At 36.6% G+C, this 18,200-nt stretch overlaps 1 protein-coding gene across 4 annotated transcripts in view; it reads left to right on the top strand.

The window, feature by feature from the left end:
* The window catches only part of BBOX1 (gamma-butyrobetaine hydroxylase 1), a 112,507-nt gene that overhangs the window by 68,844 nt on the left and 25,463 nt on the right, over positions 1–18,200 (top strand). For all 4 annotated transcript variants that reach the window (XM_079101868.1, XM_079101867.1, XM_079101869.1 and 1 more), the window contains one exon: positions 4,702–4,898. In XM_079101868.1, coding sequence (XP_078957994.1) covers positions 4,702–4,898 — 197 coding nt within the window. The remainder of the gene's footprint in view (positions 1–4,701; positions 4,899–18,200) is intronic.

Genomic DNA, 18,200 nt, shown 5'->3' with positions numbered 1-18,200 from the left:
ATGTATTCTATCAGATCATAATGGGTTGAAGTTAGAAATAAATGAAAGAGTAAAACACAGACACTATCCCAACATCTGGAGATTAAACAATATGCTATTATATGATGAATGGATAAGAGAAGATATTAGGAAGGAAATTAAAAAAATTCTTAGAGGTAAATGAGAACACAGAAACATCATATCAAAATCTCTGGGACACTATGAAAGCAGTACTTAGAGGGAAATTTATTTCATGGAGCGCATTTAATAAAAGAAGTAAAACTCAACAAATAAACGACCTAACACTACAGCTCAAAGCCCTAGAAAAAGAAGAGCAGACCAGCACCAAAAGTCGTAGAAGACAGGAAATAGTTAAACTCAGAGCTGAAATCAATGAAATTGAAACAAAAGAAACAATACAAAAAATTGAAAAATAAATAGTTGGTTCTTCAAAAAAATAAACAAAATTGATAAACCTTTATCCACACTAACAAAGAGAGGACGAGAGAAAACCCAAATCACTAAAATTCGGAATGAACAAGGAAATATCACAACAGACACGAGTGAAATACAAAACATAATTAGGAGCTATTTTGAAAGTGTATAGTCCAACAAAATAGAAAATTTCGAAGACATCAACAGGTTTCTAGAGACATATGAATTGCCTAAACTGAACGAGGAGGACATACACAATTTAAATAGATCAATTTCAAGTACTGAAATAGAAGAAGTCATCAAAAGCCTACCAACAAAGAAAAGTCCGGGACCAGATGGGTTCTCAGCCGAGTTCTACAAAACCTTTAAAGAAGAGCTCATTCCAATATTTCTCAAAGTATTCCATAAAATAGAAGAGGAGGGAACCCTCCCAAACTCATTCTATGAAGCCAATATCACACTGATACCTAAACCAGACAGAGACTCATCAAGGAAAGAAAATTTCAGACCAATAACCTTAATGAACATCGACGCAAAATTTCTCAACAAAATTTTAGCAAATCGCATACAAAAACATATTAAAAAGATAGTACACCATGATCAAGTGGGTTTCATCCCAGGGATGCAAGGTTGGTTCAACAACTGGAAATCAATAAATGTCATTCACCATATCAATAGACTTAAAGTCAAGAATCACATGATTATTTCAATAGATGCAGAAAAAGCATTTGATAAAATACGGCACCCCTTCATGCTCAAAACACTAGAAAAAATAGGGATAGTGGGAACATTCCTTAACATTGTAAAGGCCATTTCTGCTAAACCCATGGCTAATATCATTCTAAATGGTGAAAAACTGAAAGCATTCCCCCTAAAAACTGGAACAAGGCAGGGATGCCCTCTTTCACCACTTCTGTTCAAAATCATTCTTGAGACTCTAGCCAGAGCAATTAGACAAACCAAAGAAATTAACGGGATACGAATTGGAAAAGAAGAACTCAAAACTATCCCTGTTCGCTGATGACATGATTATATATTTAGAGGAACCTGGAAATTCCACCAGAAAACTCTTAGAACTCATAAGTGAATTCAGTAAAGTAGCAGGTTACAAGATCAATGCTCATAAATCCAATGCATTTTTATACATAAGTGATGAATCTTCAGAAAGAGAAATTAGGAAAACTACCCCATTCACAATAGCCTCGAAAAAAATAAAATACTTGGGAATCAATCTCACAAAAGAGGTGAAAGACCTCTAAAATGAGAACTATAGAACACTGAAGAAAGTAATTAAAGAACACCTTAGAAGATGGAACGATCTTCCATGTTCTTGGATAGGAAGAATTAATATTGTCAAAATGGCCATACTACCTAAAGTGCTATACAAATTCAATGCAATTCCCATTAAAATCTCAATGACGTACCTTACAGAAATAGAGCACGCAATTATGAAATTCATCTGGAAGAATAAGAAACCCAGAATAGCTAAAGCAATCCTTAGCAGGAAGAGTGAAACAGGGGGTATCACAATACCAGATCTTCAACTCTACTACAAAGCAATAGTAACAAAAACGGCATGGTATTGGTACCAAAATAGAAAGGTAGATCAATGGTACAGAATAGAGGACACGGACACAAACCCAAATAAATTCAATTTTCTCATACTAGACAAAGGGGCCAAAAATATGCAATGGAGAAAAGATAGCCTCTTCAACAAATGATGCTGGGAGAATTGGAAATCCATATGCAACAGAATGAAACTAAACCCATATCTCTCACCATGCACAAAACTAAAGTCAAAATGGATTAAGGACCTCGGAATCAGACCAGAAACCCTGCAGATTATAGAAGAAAAAGTAGTTCCAGATCTTCAACATGTCGGCTTAGGACCAGACTTCCTTAACAGGACTCCCATAGCACAAGAAATAAAAGCAAGAATCAATAACTGGGATAGATTCAAACTAAAAAGCTTTCTCTCAGCAAAGGAAAAGATCAGCAATGCGAAGAAATAGCCTACAGAGTGGGAGAAAATCTTTGCCAATCATACTTCAGATTGAGCACTAATCTCCAGAATCTACAAAGAACTCAAAAAACTCTACTCCAGGAATTCAAATAATCCAGTCGACAAATGGGCTAAGGAAATGAATAGACACTTCACAGAAGAAGATCTACAAGCAATCAACAAACATATGGAAAAATGTTCAACATCTCTAGTAATAAGAGAAATGCAAATCAAAACCACCCTAAGATTCCATCTCACCCCAATTAGAATGGCAATTATCAAGAATACGAGCAACAACAGGTGTTGTCGAGGATGTGGGGAGAAAGGTACACTCATACATTGCTGTTGGGGCTGCAAATTAGTGCAGCCACTCTGGAAAGCAGTGTGGAGATTCCTTAGAAATCTTGGAATGGACCCATCATTTGACCCAGCTCTCCCACTCCTTGGCCTATACCCAAAGGACTTAAAATCAGCATACTACAGAGATACAGCCACATCAATGTTCATAGCTGCTCAATTCACAATAGCCAGACTGTGGAACCAAACTAGATGCCCTTCAATTGATGAGTGGATAAAGAAACTGTGGTATATATATACAATGGAATATTACTCAGCCATAAAGAATGATAAAATTATGGCATTTGCAGGCAAATGGATGAAATTGGAGAATATCATGCTAAGTGAGATAAGTCAATCTCAAAAAGCCAAAGGACAAATGATATCGCTAATAAGTGGATGATGACACATAATGGGGGGAGGGAAGGGTTAGTGTTAGGGTTAGAGTTAGGGTTAGGGAGGGGGGCACATATGGAGGATGGAAGCACTGTATAGAGGGAAAAGAGGGGTGGGAGGGGTGGGGGGAAGGAAAGAATAATAGAATGAACCAAACATCATTACTCTATGTAAATTTATGATTAGACAAATGGTATGCTTTTACGCCATGTACAAACAGAGAAAGAACATGTAACCCATTTGTTTACAATAAAATAAAAATAAAATAAATTTAAATTAAATTAAGATTAATAAAATTCACAATTCAACTCCTCAGTCACACTAACTACATTTCAAGCACACAATAACCAGGTGATTACTTTATTAGACAGCAAATAAACTGTTAAAAATTTCTGATGGACATCATTATTCCAGGTCAGATGTGGAACAAACCAAACTAAATGAATATTTTTTTCACTAATACTGGTTTCCCCCTAAGTCTGAGCATTTGATCATATTTGTCTCTTTCATTCTATGAGAACTCCATCAGACAATTTTTTTAATTCATTTCACTCAATGAAAATGAAGATTTTACAAGTCAATGCTATGTATTTCTTCAAACAGAAAACCAGGATATAAATTTAGATACTCAAAATCACCCATTCATGCTGACTTACCAAAAAGAGTCACAAAACCAATGAAAATCTCCACTCAAAAGAATTTTTAAATTTTTACTATGATTTGCTTTTCAAAATGAAATAATGTTAAACATTTTTCCTAAAATCTTAATAAATTTCTTTAGTACTTAATAGCTATGCTTTCTCATTCTCAGTGTTTTGTGGCTTACCCATCCCTCATGTCTTTCCTATCCTATCCCTTCCTATCTTTACACCTGTATTATGGCCTTAGACTCTCAAGTAGCTACTGTCTGGCTTATTTCCTCCTCAGCAAAAATTCATTTACTTTAACACCACTGGAGTAATGTTTTTCAAGTCAGTTCTATGTTGCTTTCTCATTCAATAATTCCCAACATAAAGAATATAAATTATTCTTCTGACATTTAAAACTCTCCATGAAGCCCTAATTAGTTTCAACCTGATCTTCTCTTTCCATATATGACCCTCTGTCACAGCTGAACTGTTTGTTACCCAGTGCACTGTGCACTTTTTGCACACTCATCAGCTCTGTCCCTGTTTGCACTCTCAGTCTAGTCTGCACATCCCAAATCTTACCCATTGTTCTTTGCCCAACTTAAGCAACACCTCCCCTGCTGGCCTTTCCTGCCTACTCCAACATTAAGAGTGCACCCTTGTAGCTCTTATGACCTGTGCCTTTTGCTTACTAGTGAACATTGTCATGCATCTGCCCATGTCTTCAATTGTAACAGGTTTGAACTATACAGTATTAATTCTAAGCAACTTTTTTGTCCCCAGCCTCTTTCTCTGCTGACATAAGAGAACAGATATAAAGAGGCATTTTGTTAATTTTGCTCCATATGTATCTTTTTGAATCTTTAAATCAAAAATAGTAAAATGCTATTATTTTAAACTCTATTTTTCCATTTCTTCTTACAGGTTCAGCTTCTGCACTGCATAAAACAAACAGTCACAGGGGGTGATTCAGAAATTGTAGATGGGTTTAATGTGTGCCAAAAGCTCAAGGAAAAAAATCCTCGGGCATTCCAAATTTTGTCCTCTACCTTTGTGGACTTTACAGACATTGGAGTGGATTACTGTGATTTCTCTGTACAATCTAAACACAAAATTATAGAGTGAGTACTATTTATGAATTTCTCATTGCAATAAAACAATTGACAGCAAACTCTTTGTTATTTAATGCTTAAACAATAGGATGCTTTGATGAATTGCAAAGCTATTTTTATTTAATCTATATTTTTAAGCCAAAGAAGCAAAAAAGAACCTTCCCACAGTTAAATGAATATTTTTATCAAATCACCCTAACTAATCTATTCTTAATATTAGAGTAAAACTAAGACTTCATGTGCACTTCATTTTAAAAGTTTTAGTTCTACATATTCTTAGTCAATGCGATTGTACTAGTCAGAAAACTTTTCCCCAAAGTGAAAGAACATAACTCAAAACGGGCAGATCCAGGAGTTACACACTCTCATCTGGAATTTCTCCCCGCCCCTCTTCTTCTCCACCCCCATATTGACTTCCTTTTTAAAGATGATCCTCAGAAGCTCCAAGTGTTCACTACCCTTGGAGCTGATAGTCGCAGTACAAGGACAGTACTTACTTCTGCACAATTGTGACAAAGGTAGAGTACTCCTTGTCCAGCTTGTGTCTAAGTGTATCCTTGAAGCAACCACTGCAGCCAGGGTTGCAGATTCCAATTGGCCATGCCTGGACCGCATATTCATCTGTACAGCAGGGTCAGCCTCATTTGAACTGCAGGAACTAAGAATGAAACAGAGTCTCCCTCAAAAGATGCTTAAGTGGACAAAGATCCTATATTCCCTACATAGAATATTTGTGTCTTTTTTCTTTTAAAACAATTTTATCATGATTTTTCCAAGTGCTCACTAAGGCTATAATTTATCCTTTTGTTTGAGAATTATCTTAGATTGTGTTTCTAGCATATTGTATATTCAAATTGACTTTAATTAATTTCGGGGTGTTTCCAATTTTAGAATTGAGTTTCTAGTCTTCTTTTAAGAGAAAAAGTCACATAGTATGGAAATAAATTCATTTAGTAGATAATCAGATCTGTAGCACACAGTTCCATTATGTGTATGTACAGACTTCATTTATTCATTAACAAATATTTGCCGAGGCCAGACATTCTTTTAAGGGCTTGGGATATGCCAATGGACAAAACAAAGACGCCTGCCCTCACACAGCTTGCATTCTAGTAGGGAAGGGGAGAATCTGAAATTTTGAAACAAGCAAATCATAATGAAGGTTAAACACTATTACAGGATTAAGGAGGGAAAAAAGGAAAAGTAGATAAAGATTAAGAGAATCTGTAGAACTTGGCAAGGATTGAATTTTCATCATCCAAAAGTATAGTGAGGGAAAGCTTTGAGCAAAGACTTAAAGAAGTGAGGGAGTTTTCTAGAAAATGCTAGAGTAAGGGCCCTAATAAAGCTCCAAGAACACGTCTAGAGAGTTCAAGAAACAGCCAGAGTGGAGAGAAGGGAAGTGGGTTAGGAGAGGAGGTCAGATGGGGTCAGCTCATACATAGCACGGTTAATAACTATAAACACCTAGGTTCTTATTCGGAGTGAAGGAGGGACCTATCACCAGGTTTTGACCAAAAGAGAGACATTCATATTTATATAAATTTAGTTATGTTTTAAATAGATCCTCTGGCTGCTGTGTTGAACATAGTATAAAAGAGCAAGGACAGGAGAAGGAAGACCAGGCAGGAAACTATTGCTGGGTTCCCTCCTAGATGAACATCAGTGGTCCAAGTGACAGTAGTGGACATGTAGAAAAGGATATATTTTTTATATATTTTTCAGAGAGAAAGATTATTTTCCTGATAGTTTGAATGAAAGGTGTGATGGAAAGATAATCATCAGGAATATAGTCTAAATAAAAATAAAGCTGAGAACTCAGAGAGTTCTCTGAGAGCTCAGTCATTGAGGTGAAAAAGAGAAGAAATAACAAGCTTCTTAGTTATACTATGACAGTTTTAGTTATGTAAACATTACCTTTAAAATGAGAACTTTTATCATTTTATCATCAGGAGATAGATAACTTTAATCCCATACACATTACACATGCATATACATGTATCAAAACATCATGTTATCCCATTAATATGTGTAATTTTTATGTTTTTATGCAGGGGTTGAAATAAATTTCATTTAAATTTTAAAAATCTATGACAAATAGAAATTTTGTTGAGACCTAAAATGATTGCAGATTCTGCAGAAGAAGTGAAGTAAGAACTTAGCTATTGAGTGAGATTAACTGAATGTTCATCAACTAATCATGACTTGGCTTTGATACTTTTTATAATACAATCCAAAATGTGGCCATTTGCAAGGTCTCAGGGATAACAGTGGAAAAAATCAAGTGTTTAACATTAATCCATTTAAAATATATTTTTAACAACAAGAGAGGAAACCAGGGTTTCAGTTAAAGAGGACTTCGGTCTCCTGAGTGGGTTAATTTTTCTTGTGTTTAAACTTTAAATTCTTTTGAAATTTTTATGTCCTTCCTAGTACAAAAGAGACCTTAAGGCTGCTAAAGTAATTTGTAACAATCCAATACAACAAAAATAAATAAATTAATGAAGAAACTGGTGCAAAAAATAATAGTGGAATTAATCAATCCTATTGATTGCAAATTCAGTCATATGAATACAAGTCTTTTACTTACCAGCTATGCAACCACTCATTCAATGACTTGCCCTTGCTGATTCAATTTCTCTTCTAAGAATAAAATAAATACCTGCCATTTATGAAGAACTTATGCATGAAGTAGGAAGTCTAGAGTTAATAAATGGAAGCCCCTACCAAAATGCCTATCATTGAAAATGCAGAGTCAATTTGAGTTTGCTATAATTTTCATTTTATAAACTCTAATAATTTACTGATAATAGTTTTCTATTTCAGGTCCAACTTAGCAACCAAAGCAAAGAAAGAATATAATCAGTTATATGAGTCAAGTTACTTCTGAAGTCTGAAATAATTTTTTCCAGCAGATCCCCTCATAAAATGGGATGAAATAGAAAATACCATAGTGACACTCCCCCAGCAAAAGCAAGAAGGCCCATAAAACATCCCACCTCCCAGCAAGACTAATGGAAAATATTCACAGCAGCAACCGGGACTGTGGAGCTGACATATGGCCCTTTTTCAGGATTCTTGTTGGCATCATTCATGATGCTTTGCTTTGACTGGTTCACCGTCATCTTGTTGCTGGTTTATTTTAAAATATCTTTGTTCTCAGCTAAATGTATAGCTAGTTATTCTCATCTTTTATGATGATTTACCCTTTCTCAGCATGAAAGCTTGCATTAGATGCTTCCTTTCATTCTGTTGTCCTGTACAGGAATTTTCTACTTACTAAGATCCAGTTTTGCACTTCAAGTTGATCTTTAAGGTTTCAGCCATACACTTCCTCTAACTGTTCAATTCTCAGAATAATGTCTTCTCCAGCAGTCAATTGCATCCTTCCTACTATATCCTGACATTGACCATTGTTCACTGTGTGTGACCAGTCAGCTAAGTGCAGCCCAGACCCCAACACAAGGTCTCTAAGCCCTAGCACATGGGACAATTTGTTTGGTCTGATCTCCAGGTGCCCACTCAGCTGCTGGCTACCATTACCACCCTTTGGGTTTGTCTGCTGGGGACCCTTCTGCAAGTAATACTAAGCAATATGTCACCATCCTGGACAACTTTCTTTCCTATTTTCATTCACAGCTATTGTTTCTACTGAAAGAAAAGATAAAGTTTGTAGTTGTTTGGCACTGTAGGACTGACTGAAAGTTCACCTTCCCAATAAGCTAAAAACCAAAAGCATGTACACATGCACATGGAAAGAGAGAGAGAGAGAAAGATCTCCCCTTTTTGCCTCTGTATGTAGGTGATGTCCATGTCTTGCTAATTATAACCAACATAGTCCAAATCCAAGAAAGGTTGCTACCTTTTCTTACATTAAAAGTTGTATTATCTTGCATTGTCATGATCATAATCCATATTGTAAGAAAGGGTAGAAAAATCACAACATTAGGATCTTCTAAAGTACTAAAAAGACTTTAGTACTTCCCCAAAACATGAAAAATATGCAGAGTTGCATATGCAACAAATGTTTATTTACCACGTGTTATGTCCAGGCTTTATTTTGAGAGTTGGGAATACAACACTGAGTGAAATACAATACCAATCTTCTAGAATTCTCCAGACCAAGACAGGTGGTATAGATAGTGTAGATAGGAAGAAAGTATCTCAAGCCAGTCCTCTTCTGTTTTTCACTTTCCCCATCCCTAAACTAAGCATTGAATAAGAACCACATATTTCAAACTTTTAAAGAATAAAACTTTCTTCTTTGCCTCACTCCCCCAAGAAAACACATTAGATGAAATACAAAAACTGACCTATAAACTTGTTGCATGAGATTTTAATAAGGACCCCATTAGATGAAATACAAAAGTAACCTGACCTATAAACTTGTTGCATGAAATTTTAATAAGTAAAGCCTAGTTTAAATAACACCGATAAATTTCACTAAGCACAACAAAATGTTGACTTGGAATTTCTCAGTAACATTTTAATTCATTAGAAGCCTCCTAGCATTTATACAGTGAGATTTTTAAAAACACTAATTAAATGAATGAATGTAATATAAAGGACTACATTGTATCCACAGGTATACTTAAGATCTTCTGTTTTACATGTATGACCCTTAAAAATGTAAATATATATGTCATAAATTATATGCTAACTTTTCCTCTTATATAGGTTAGATGACAAAGGCCAAGTGGTTCGCATCAACTTCAACAATGCCAACTAGAGACACGATATTTGATGTACCTGTGGAAAGAGTTCAGCCTTTCTATGCTGCTCTAAAGGAGTTTGTTGACCTCATGAACAGCAAAGAAAACAAGTTTACCTTCAAGATGAATCCAGGTCAGTAAGGACATTTTTCCAAACAAGTAAAAGTTTGGATTTTCTCCAGCTTTACCCATCCATGGAGAATGAAATTCAGAACAGTTTTACAGCAGAACCTTGGTGAGCCGCTGATGTGCTTAAACAACAGACTCCTGGCTCCCACCTCTGCTTCTTGAAACAAACTCCAGGCCAAATGAAACCTTGTACCTGATCTTACAACCCGTGTTTTCTATTTTCTATCCTGATAGCCTATCAATACAACCTGACCCTTGTACTTTATTCTCCTGTCCTGGTAGACAAATTTGTCCTCATGATGCTCATTCTAAAATACTTAAGCAATGTTTATTCATGAGACTTACTGGCAGAGATAGTATTGCCTGAAATAAAATAGTACTTGGAGTACCCTAGCTACTTGAAATAATTAAGTGCAAAAAGCACTGATTTTTTTTTTTTTTTTTTTTTTCTGGACCATCTCTGCTAGGTGAAGCGCCACCACACTTCAGCCTTTTTTCATTTTTATTTTAATTGACAAGCAGAATTGTATATATTTGTCATATACATGTTGTTTTGAAGTGTGGACATATTATGGAATGGCTAAATCATTCTAATGAATATATGAGTTATCTCACATAGGTATGATTTTTTTACAGTGAGAACACAAAGTCTCTTTTCTTGGCTATTGTCAAGAATATGATATTAGCTATAGGCACCATGTTGTACAATGTATCTCTTGAACTTGAGGCTTTCGTTATCTATAGTAAAAGGCATAATTTCCTCTCTGCTCTTGATTTGGCCAAATGGAAGAATCATTTTACGGTAATAGTTTTTTATTTCTTTACTTTTTCCTTTATCTCTTTTTCTTACTTCTCTCAAGACAGTGTCTTGCTCTATTTCCCAGCTGGGTCTGAAACTCCTGGACTCAAGGGATCCTCCCATCTCAGACCCCCAAGTAGCTGAGACTACGTGAGTGCACCATCTCATGCATGGTGGAAATTATTTTTATAAATTAAACTTTGGCATAATAAAAATCCTAGAAATCACCATAAACCCATTGTCACGCAGTCATAGCAGATTAATTTTAAGAGCAGCAAACTGTGAACTGAAACACTGCAGAGGGGAAAAAATAATTGGAATCCAGGTTTCACCATTCAAAGGCAATGTAGCTTTAGGCAAATTTCTCAACTTGTTGAAGCTTTGATATTCTCATACATGAAAGGGTAATTCTCTCTTAGAGTTCTAGGAATCTTTTTTTTTATTTGCTTTCAGATGACTTTATTTTTATTTTATTTTATTTTTTTTACAGACTTCATTTTGATTCATTGTGCACAAATGGGGTACAAATTTTCATTTCTATGGTTGTGCACAATGTAGATTCACACCATTGGTGTAATCATTACACAGGGTAACGATGTCTGTCTCATTCCATCATCTTTCATACTCCCGCCCCCGCCACCCTCTCATTCCCCTCCGCATAATCCAAAGTTCCTCCATTCTTCTCTTACCCCCACCATGCCCCCAACCATTATGTATCTTATGAATCTTAAAAATAATGTCCATAAAAGAATGGGAATGTAAAAGACAAAACAAGAATGTCACGATCTTTATAATGATTTGAAACTCTTAAACTGGGCAGGGGTGATTCCTAATTAAGAGATAGGTGACAACCAATAAAAACAATACAAAAGCTTTACACAGAGAAAATCTTCCAAGTAAGAATTATTAGAGTGCCCACAGGAGCCTACCAGGCAGTGTGGTTGAAATATCAAGGACTGAAGCAGTTTGCATCCAGAGGTCGATTAGAGTGATTGTCAATGTGCAGTTTTGGGTAAGGAAATAAATGTACTGTTTCTTGATAGGAACTGAGTAGCAGTGGTGTTTTGCCTGTTGTATTTGCCTGCTTTGTAAATCATTTAAACACAAATGATTCATAATGGAAAAAAAAAAAATCTTTCATTTAGGTGACGTCATTACTTTCGATAACTGGCGCTTACTTCACGGCCGACGTAGCTATGAAGCAGGAACCGAGATAACCCGCCATCTGGAGGGAGCCTACGCCGACTGGGATGTGGTGATGTCAAGGCTTCGCATCTTAAGACAGCACGTGGAGAACGGGAACTGACTCTTGTGTCTCTAATTTTAATAAGATTCCCATGACTGCACTTGTAAGTCATGGCTATTCAAAGATCACACAATCTGTATCGTTCACATATCAATTTAGCATTGAACATGTAACTCCCTCACAATACACTTTTGCTTGTAATTCTACTCAACGTCAGCCTTTTAGATGGTGTAGCAATATAACCTCTTCCCCAAGTAAATCCATCCTTCTGTCCTATTGAATGTTTAGACTCTAATTTCTTTAGCTCACTGTAAGTGCCTCCAGAATGCCTACAAATAGTTTTTGTATCAAATGAAACATATCTTTAAATATAGTTCTTTTTTAATAGAGCTTTTGCTTCAAATAAAACTTGGGCCTCAAATAAAATTTCTTAAACATGCTTCTGCTCTATGGCCTGTGAAGTCTTATTTTTCATGACTCCTTATGACTGTCTTGGGAAAAGAATATTTTCAAGGGTCTTTTATTCATTTTTTAAAATAGAATTCCATGACCCAAATTTCCAGTTTGTGATCTCAGCATTATTTTGGAATACCTAAATTAGGACAGCAAAACCAAGTATGCCAAATTAAAAGAAAAAAATCTTATCTCCCTATATTTCTCTTACCCCACACAAAACTCCCATTGACCACCAGCATTGCTTACTCCTGTGCATGGATTGTTCTCATTCCTTGCCTCCCGCTAACAACTGGGAAGAGAAAAACCAAGATACAAACAGTCCTCCTGAATGGGCTCCATGTCTGTCACCCTCTACTCTGAGGCTTCCTTCAGGACCACTGCCTTACCCTAGTGGTGGAAAACAGTAATGGAATTCCCACTCCTGCTGAACCCAGTCCCTCACCCCTCACACAAGGGGAGCCTCATTTTTAGCATTTGCTGAAATCCTGGTAGTACAGAGAGCTTATAGTCCATAGTATTTGGACCCAATCAAGACTCCTGTTCTAAAAGTCTTAATCACTGCCACCATGGCAGGGCACTACCTGTTGCCTCAAGACCACATGTAAACATTGCTTCCATTCATATTTTAATTTAGCTTCACACTCTCTCCAGTTTCCTTGGCACCATAGTCTGGATCAAGAGCATCTTCATCCCATGTCAGAACACCCCTCTGACACTCTGAACTCTAGTACTTAGTCTACATCACTAGCCCAGACTCCTCCTTATTATAACACTGTCCCTTTCTGGGACTTCGGTGTCATTTCCTATTATATGGTCTTGACTAAGGCCACTGCAGTGTGTAACATAAGCTTGATTTCTTTGAACTTGAAAAGGAATGGGCTGGATTCCCAATCTCTCCTCAAATACTCCTAAAATGAAAATAGGTGAGTTCAATGGTGGAATGACCTAGTTCTAAAGGGCAGCATTCAATAATACCTCAAAACAAATAATTTACTGGGGTCACCCCAGATTCATCTATTCAAAGCATCTAAATTCCAGGCACTTTCCAAACAGCATTACATTTTTGTTCTTTTAGCAGATATTTATCACACACAGTGGAATATGCCACTCTCCTAGAATAAGGATACAGAAGCTCTTGAAATAAGCCTCTTTATAGTCTATTAAGGAATCAGATAAGGATGTAGATAATGATGTGCCACATTAACAGGGTGGTTCATAGAAAGGCAACCAAGCCAGAACAAGGAGGCTCCAGGAAACCTTCAATCTGAATTGAATTATGATGGCTAATGGTAGTTTTCCAAGTAGAACTATTATCTGTGTCTCTTATGCTCCCATTAAAGCATAAAAGGCACAGATAGTCGAGAATAAACACAGGACATGTGTTGACTGCTAAATGAGAAAAGCAGAAAGCAGACCACAGCAGCAGTGTAAATGCTAGGGTTGGATGCCTAGGTTCAAACATAATGATGGCAATCATTTAACCATGTCTTTCCCCACTAAGCCTCATTTCTTTCTACCTATAAATGAGACCAAATAACAGTTCTTTCATTATATTTTTAAATGAAAGTTTATATGAAGCAGTGTTTTCCCAAGTTTCTCAGATGATGTCACGCATACAGTGCCTTTTCTTTTTAAGAAAAAAGACAGCATCCCAGATCATTCCCTGGAGATTATGATTCAATAAGTCTGGGATGAGGACCAGCAACTGTATTTTTAGCAAGGATCCCAGGTGATATGCATCATTAGTAAAGTTTGGAAAATACTGATATATAATATTAGCAGAGTTCCAGCTCAGGGTAAGTTCTCAATTGATGTTAACTATTATTACTTATAAAAACAGAGGCTGAAGAGGGAGAGGGTGGGTTAGGGTGAGAAGAGATATATGAGACTAGAGACAAAGACAAGGCCAAATCATGAAATGTCTAAATGCATGCTGCATCACGGAGTTGGTGTTTATCTTGAAAGCAAAGAAAAACGATTTAAAGGACTTAAGCAGTAAAATGCCTTGATCAGATAATCATTTTTTAAAGATCCATCTGGCTTTATTGTAGAGGGAATTGTGTGTGAGCAAAACTAAAACCCATAAATCTACTTAGGAGATTACTGCAGGAAGCCATATGAAACATGAAGAAGGATTGCGTTAGGACGCTGAGAATACAGGGATACTTAGAAGGCCAAATCTAGAAGACTTGACCCACTGAATATGAAGAGGGAGGGAGATGTCTAGGATCTCTCTTGGGTTTCTGGTTAGGAAAACGTATCATACAGAGAGAGAAAGAAGCCACAGCTGTCCATTTGGCAATTGGACATAAATGCACATAGAACTCTGGACGGAAATCTGGATTTGAAATCTACATTTGGAAAGTGTATAGATCATAGTTGAAATTGTCACTTGTTTCCTTGGAGACCTATGGATGTGACTAAAGTCACAGTCATAATGGGTTGATGATAAACTAATGATATTGGCTCAGCTTATGTAATCAGTTTTAAGTAAAATATAGGCTTATATTCAAAATCAGATAAACTTCTCATATATTGTATTTTTGTCTCCAGAAGACAATGTCCCACGCTACCACTGCAGAGCCTTCCTGTTTCTTTCTCTGCTGCAAATATTATTTCTGCCCTGGAAAGGAGAGGCAGACGATTGGACAAAGTTGCACAATTTCTGAAGTGTTATATATGACATGACATATAATGGGCTACAGCAGCTGGTGCTGAATAAAGATGATTAGGTTTCCTGGATATAATTGCCTAAAGAATTGACCTACCCCCAAACTCATAATAGAACTGATGTAACTTGGATTAGAAATTGCCCCTATTGGCAGTATAGATGCTACTGCTTTCCATTTCTCTGATTTGACTTGGAGAATGTTAGCTACTTGGCTAGTTAATTGGAATAACTCCACAGTTCACAAGAATGACATGTCACACAGGTTCCTGATGGTTCTCTATTTCTCCTCCTAGTCAACCATTAAAAGGTGAGCAAATGAATATTGATAGAGGGAATTTAAGCAAGAGAAGAAATTCTATAGAGAATTTAAGTAACACTGAGGATAATTTCTCTTCAGAAGTTTAGACTATGAAATGGGAGATGTCTTTTAAACAAAGGTACTCCTTTCTGTTAAACATCACTGGGAATAGATTTGAACCAAAAGTTCTTACAATGCCTGTGGTCTTAGATATTGCTCTGTTTGGCCTTCATCCTGACACCAGCACTACCTGCCATGGAACCCAGGATGAGTCATTTTCCTCCTTCCCAGGTCCCAGGTAATAGGCCTGCCAAATTTGGTTCCAGCTGAGGATCCTAAAATGACTTGTGACCTAGCTCCAACCCCTCCCAGCCATAGTCTGGGAACATTCCTGCCTGCACAGTAACCCACTAGGAGACACATCTGTCCAATCTGTTGGAGGCAGATTTGCCATTCTCAGTTCTATCCTAGATTCTGAAAGAGCCCTGCAACTAGGCTCCAGCCCCTCTCAGCTGCAGGTTAGGAGCAACTCTGCCTGCCCAGGAAACCACCATGAGACATGCCTGTTCATCCCCCTGGATACTAGACTGACAGTCTCAATCAGATTGCAGATCCTAAGGCAACCCAAGAAAACAGCTCCTAGGAGCACAGCAAGAAGCACATGTGCCCATGCACCTGGAGGCAGACCTATAGACTACAGTCTCAACTGTACTCCCAGAAGTATCCCTGTGACTCTGTTCTGGTCCTGCCTGCCCCAAAACACACATAATACACTGGTGAGAACCCTTCCAGGTATCTGATAGAAGAAACAACTCTCTGTGAACCTAGCAGCAAATTTTCTGTCTATGGACATAACTGTTGACCCTGAAGTAGACCCTTGTCCCAGCTCCAACACTACTAATTCAGGTCCTGGATGCCCAGTGACCAGACAAAATCCACACTGTCTGAGCCTTAAATAACAGGCCTCACAACCACAGGATCCATCAGAGACCAAGTAATCTACTTGAGTAGATTGAGTCCACTCAATTGTGATCCTAGTAGCAATTACATCAAGACAGAGACCCAATTGGAAAAAGTCTTCACCTGCAAAAACTAGTCTGTAAAGACTTGAAAAATTATCGCCTTATGTACAGGTATGACTGCATGACCCATGTGATCCTACAATATATATAATCAGAAAAATGAGAGACTATGCTCTACGTATGATCTATCAAAATGTATAAATGCATTCTACTGTCATGTACAACTAATTAGAACAAATAAAATTAATTTTTTTTAAAAAAAGACTTGAAGAAGTGTTTGCTCTTTCAAATACATAGATACTAATACAAGGCTATACATATCACAAAGAAGTAGGCAAACATATTACCACCAAAGAGAATTAATGGATTTCCTGTAACTAACTCCAAAGAAATGGAAATCCCTGAGTTACCTGACAAATAACTCAAACTAATCAACTTAAAGAAACTTAGTGAAATGTAAAACAGCAACATAGGTTAAAGTGAACAAAATCAGAATAGCAATAAATGAACAAAATGAGAACTTTAACAAAAAAATATAAACAACAAACACAAAGAGAGAAAACTGTAGCTGAAGAACAGAATAACAGACTGACAAATCAATGAAAAAGAGCTAGAACAGCAGATTCAATTATGAAGAATAAGGAGTCAGCACAAGAAGTCATTGGCAATCAGACAGAGAAATGAAAAGAAAAAGTAGGGAAAAAAGACAAGAAAGCATACCTGACCTATCAGACACCATCAAGCAAATGAACGAATGAATTATGGGAATTCCAGAAAAAGGGAGAAAAAGCAGAAAGCTTTCTTGAAGAAATGATGACCAAACATTTCACAAATCTTGAAAGGGATATGAACATCCAGAATCACAAAGCCCAAAGAAAGACAAGCAAGATCAACCCAAAGGCTATATTCCTTGAGATGCATTGTAACCAATTTGCCAAAAGTCAAAGGTAAGGATAATGTTGAAAGCAGCAAGAAAGGAATGACTCATGCCATGCAAAGGAGCCTCCATGAGGCTACTGATGGATTTCTAACAGAATACTAGTACTGGTCAGGAGAGACTGAAAGGATATAGTCAAAGTATAGGACAAAAGCTGCCAACCAAGAATACTATATTTATCAAAGCTGTCCTTCGGACCAAGAAAGATAAAGTCTCCCAGACAAGCAAAAGCTAAGGATACTTATTACCAGTAGACCTAGAATAAATGCCAAAGAGATTTCTTCAAGTAGAAATGAAACAACCTAAAGTAACAACATAAAAACATTAGAAAATATAAACTCATTGGTAAAGATAAATATATAGTCAAATTCAGAATGCTCTAATTCTGTCTGTAATTGCGGTATATAAATTTTGTGGTAGAGGAAGCAAAAGTACAGAACTTTTACATGTAATAAAAGTTATCAGTTTAAAATAGACTGCTATACCTGTAAGACCTTTTAGGCAAGTCACATGGTAACCACAAAGAAAAAATCTCTAGGATCAAACAATACCCATACAAATAATCATCAAGTCACAAAGGAAGACAACAGGAGAGAAAGAAAGGAACAAAGAAAAACAGAAAACAATTCACAATATGGTAATAATGGCTCAATGGATTAATAAAAGCAGGATCCAACAGTATGTTACTTATAACAGACCCACTTAAGCTATAAAAGCACAGAAATGAAGTGAAGAGAAAGCTCACAGAGATAACCAAACTAGAGCAGGGTTGACTTGACTTAGACTAAAGAACGCCGTTAAACTCTCCCTGTTGGCGAATGACATGATCATTTCACAAAAAAATCCTAATGTTCCATTTAAAAATGGATAAATCAATTCAGCAAATTCAGTAAAGTCACAAGATACAAACAAAGCACAGGAGAAAAGATAGCCTCTTCAGCAAAGAGTGACTAAGACATGGCAAGATTTTGAAATAATTTGAAAAGAATTTTTTGAACTATGATTAATATGCTCTTATAATCGGAAAAAATAGACAATATG

The sequence above is a fragment of the Sciurus vulgaris genome (assembly GCF_902686455.1).
Source record: "Sciurus vulgaris genome assembly, chromosome: 11".
NCBI classification, from domain to species: Eukaryota; Metazoa; Chordata; class Mammalia; order Rodentia; family Sciuridae; genus Sciurus; species Sciurus vulgaris.
The sequence above is the reverse complement of the archived record's forward strand: the minus strand, read 5'-3'. Positions and strand labels throughout refer to the sequence as shown.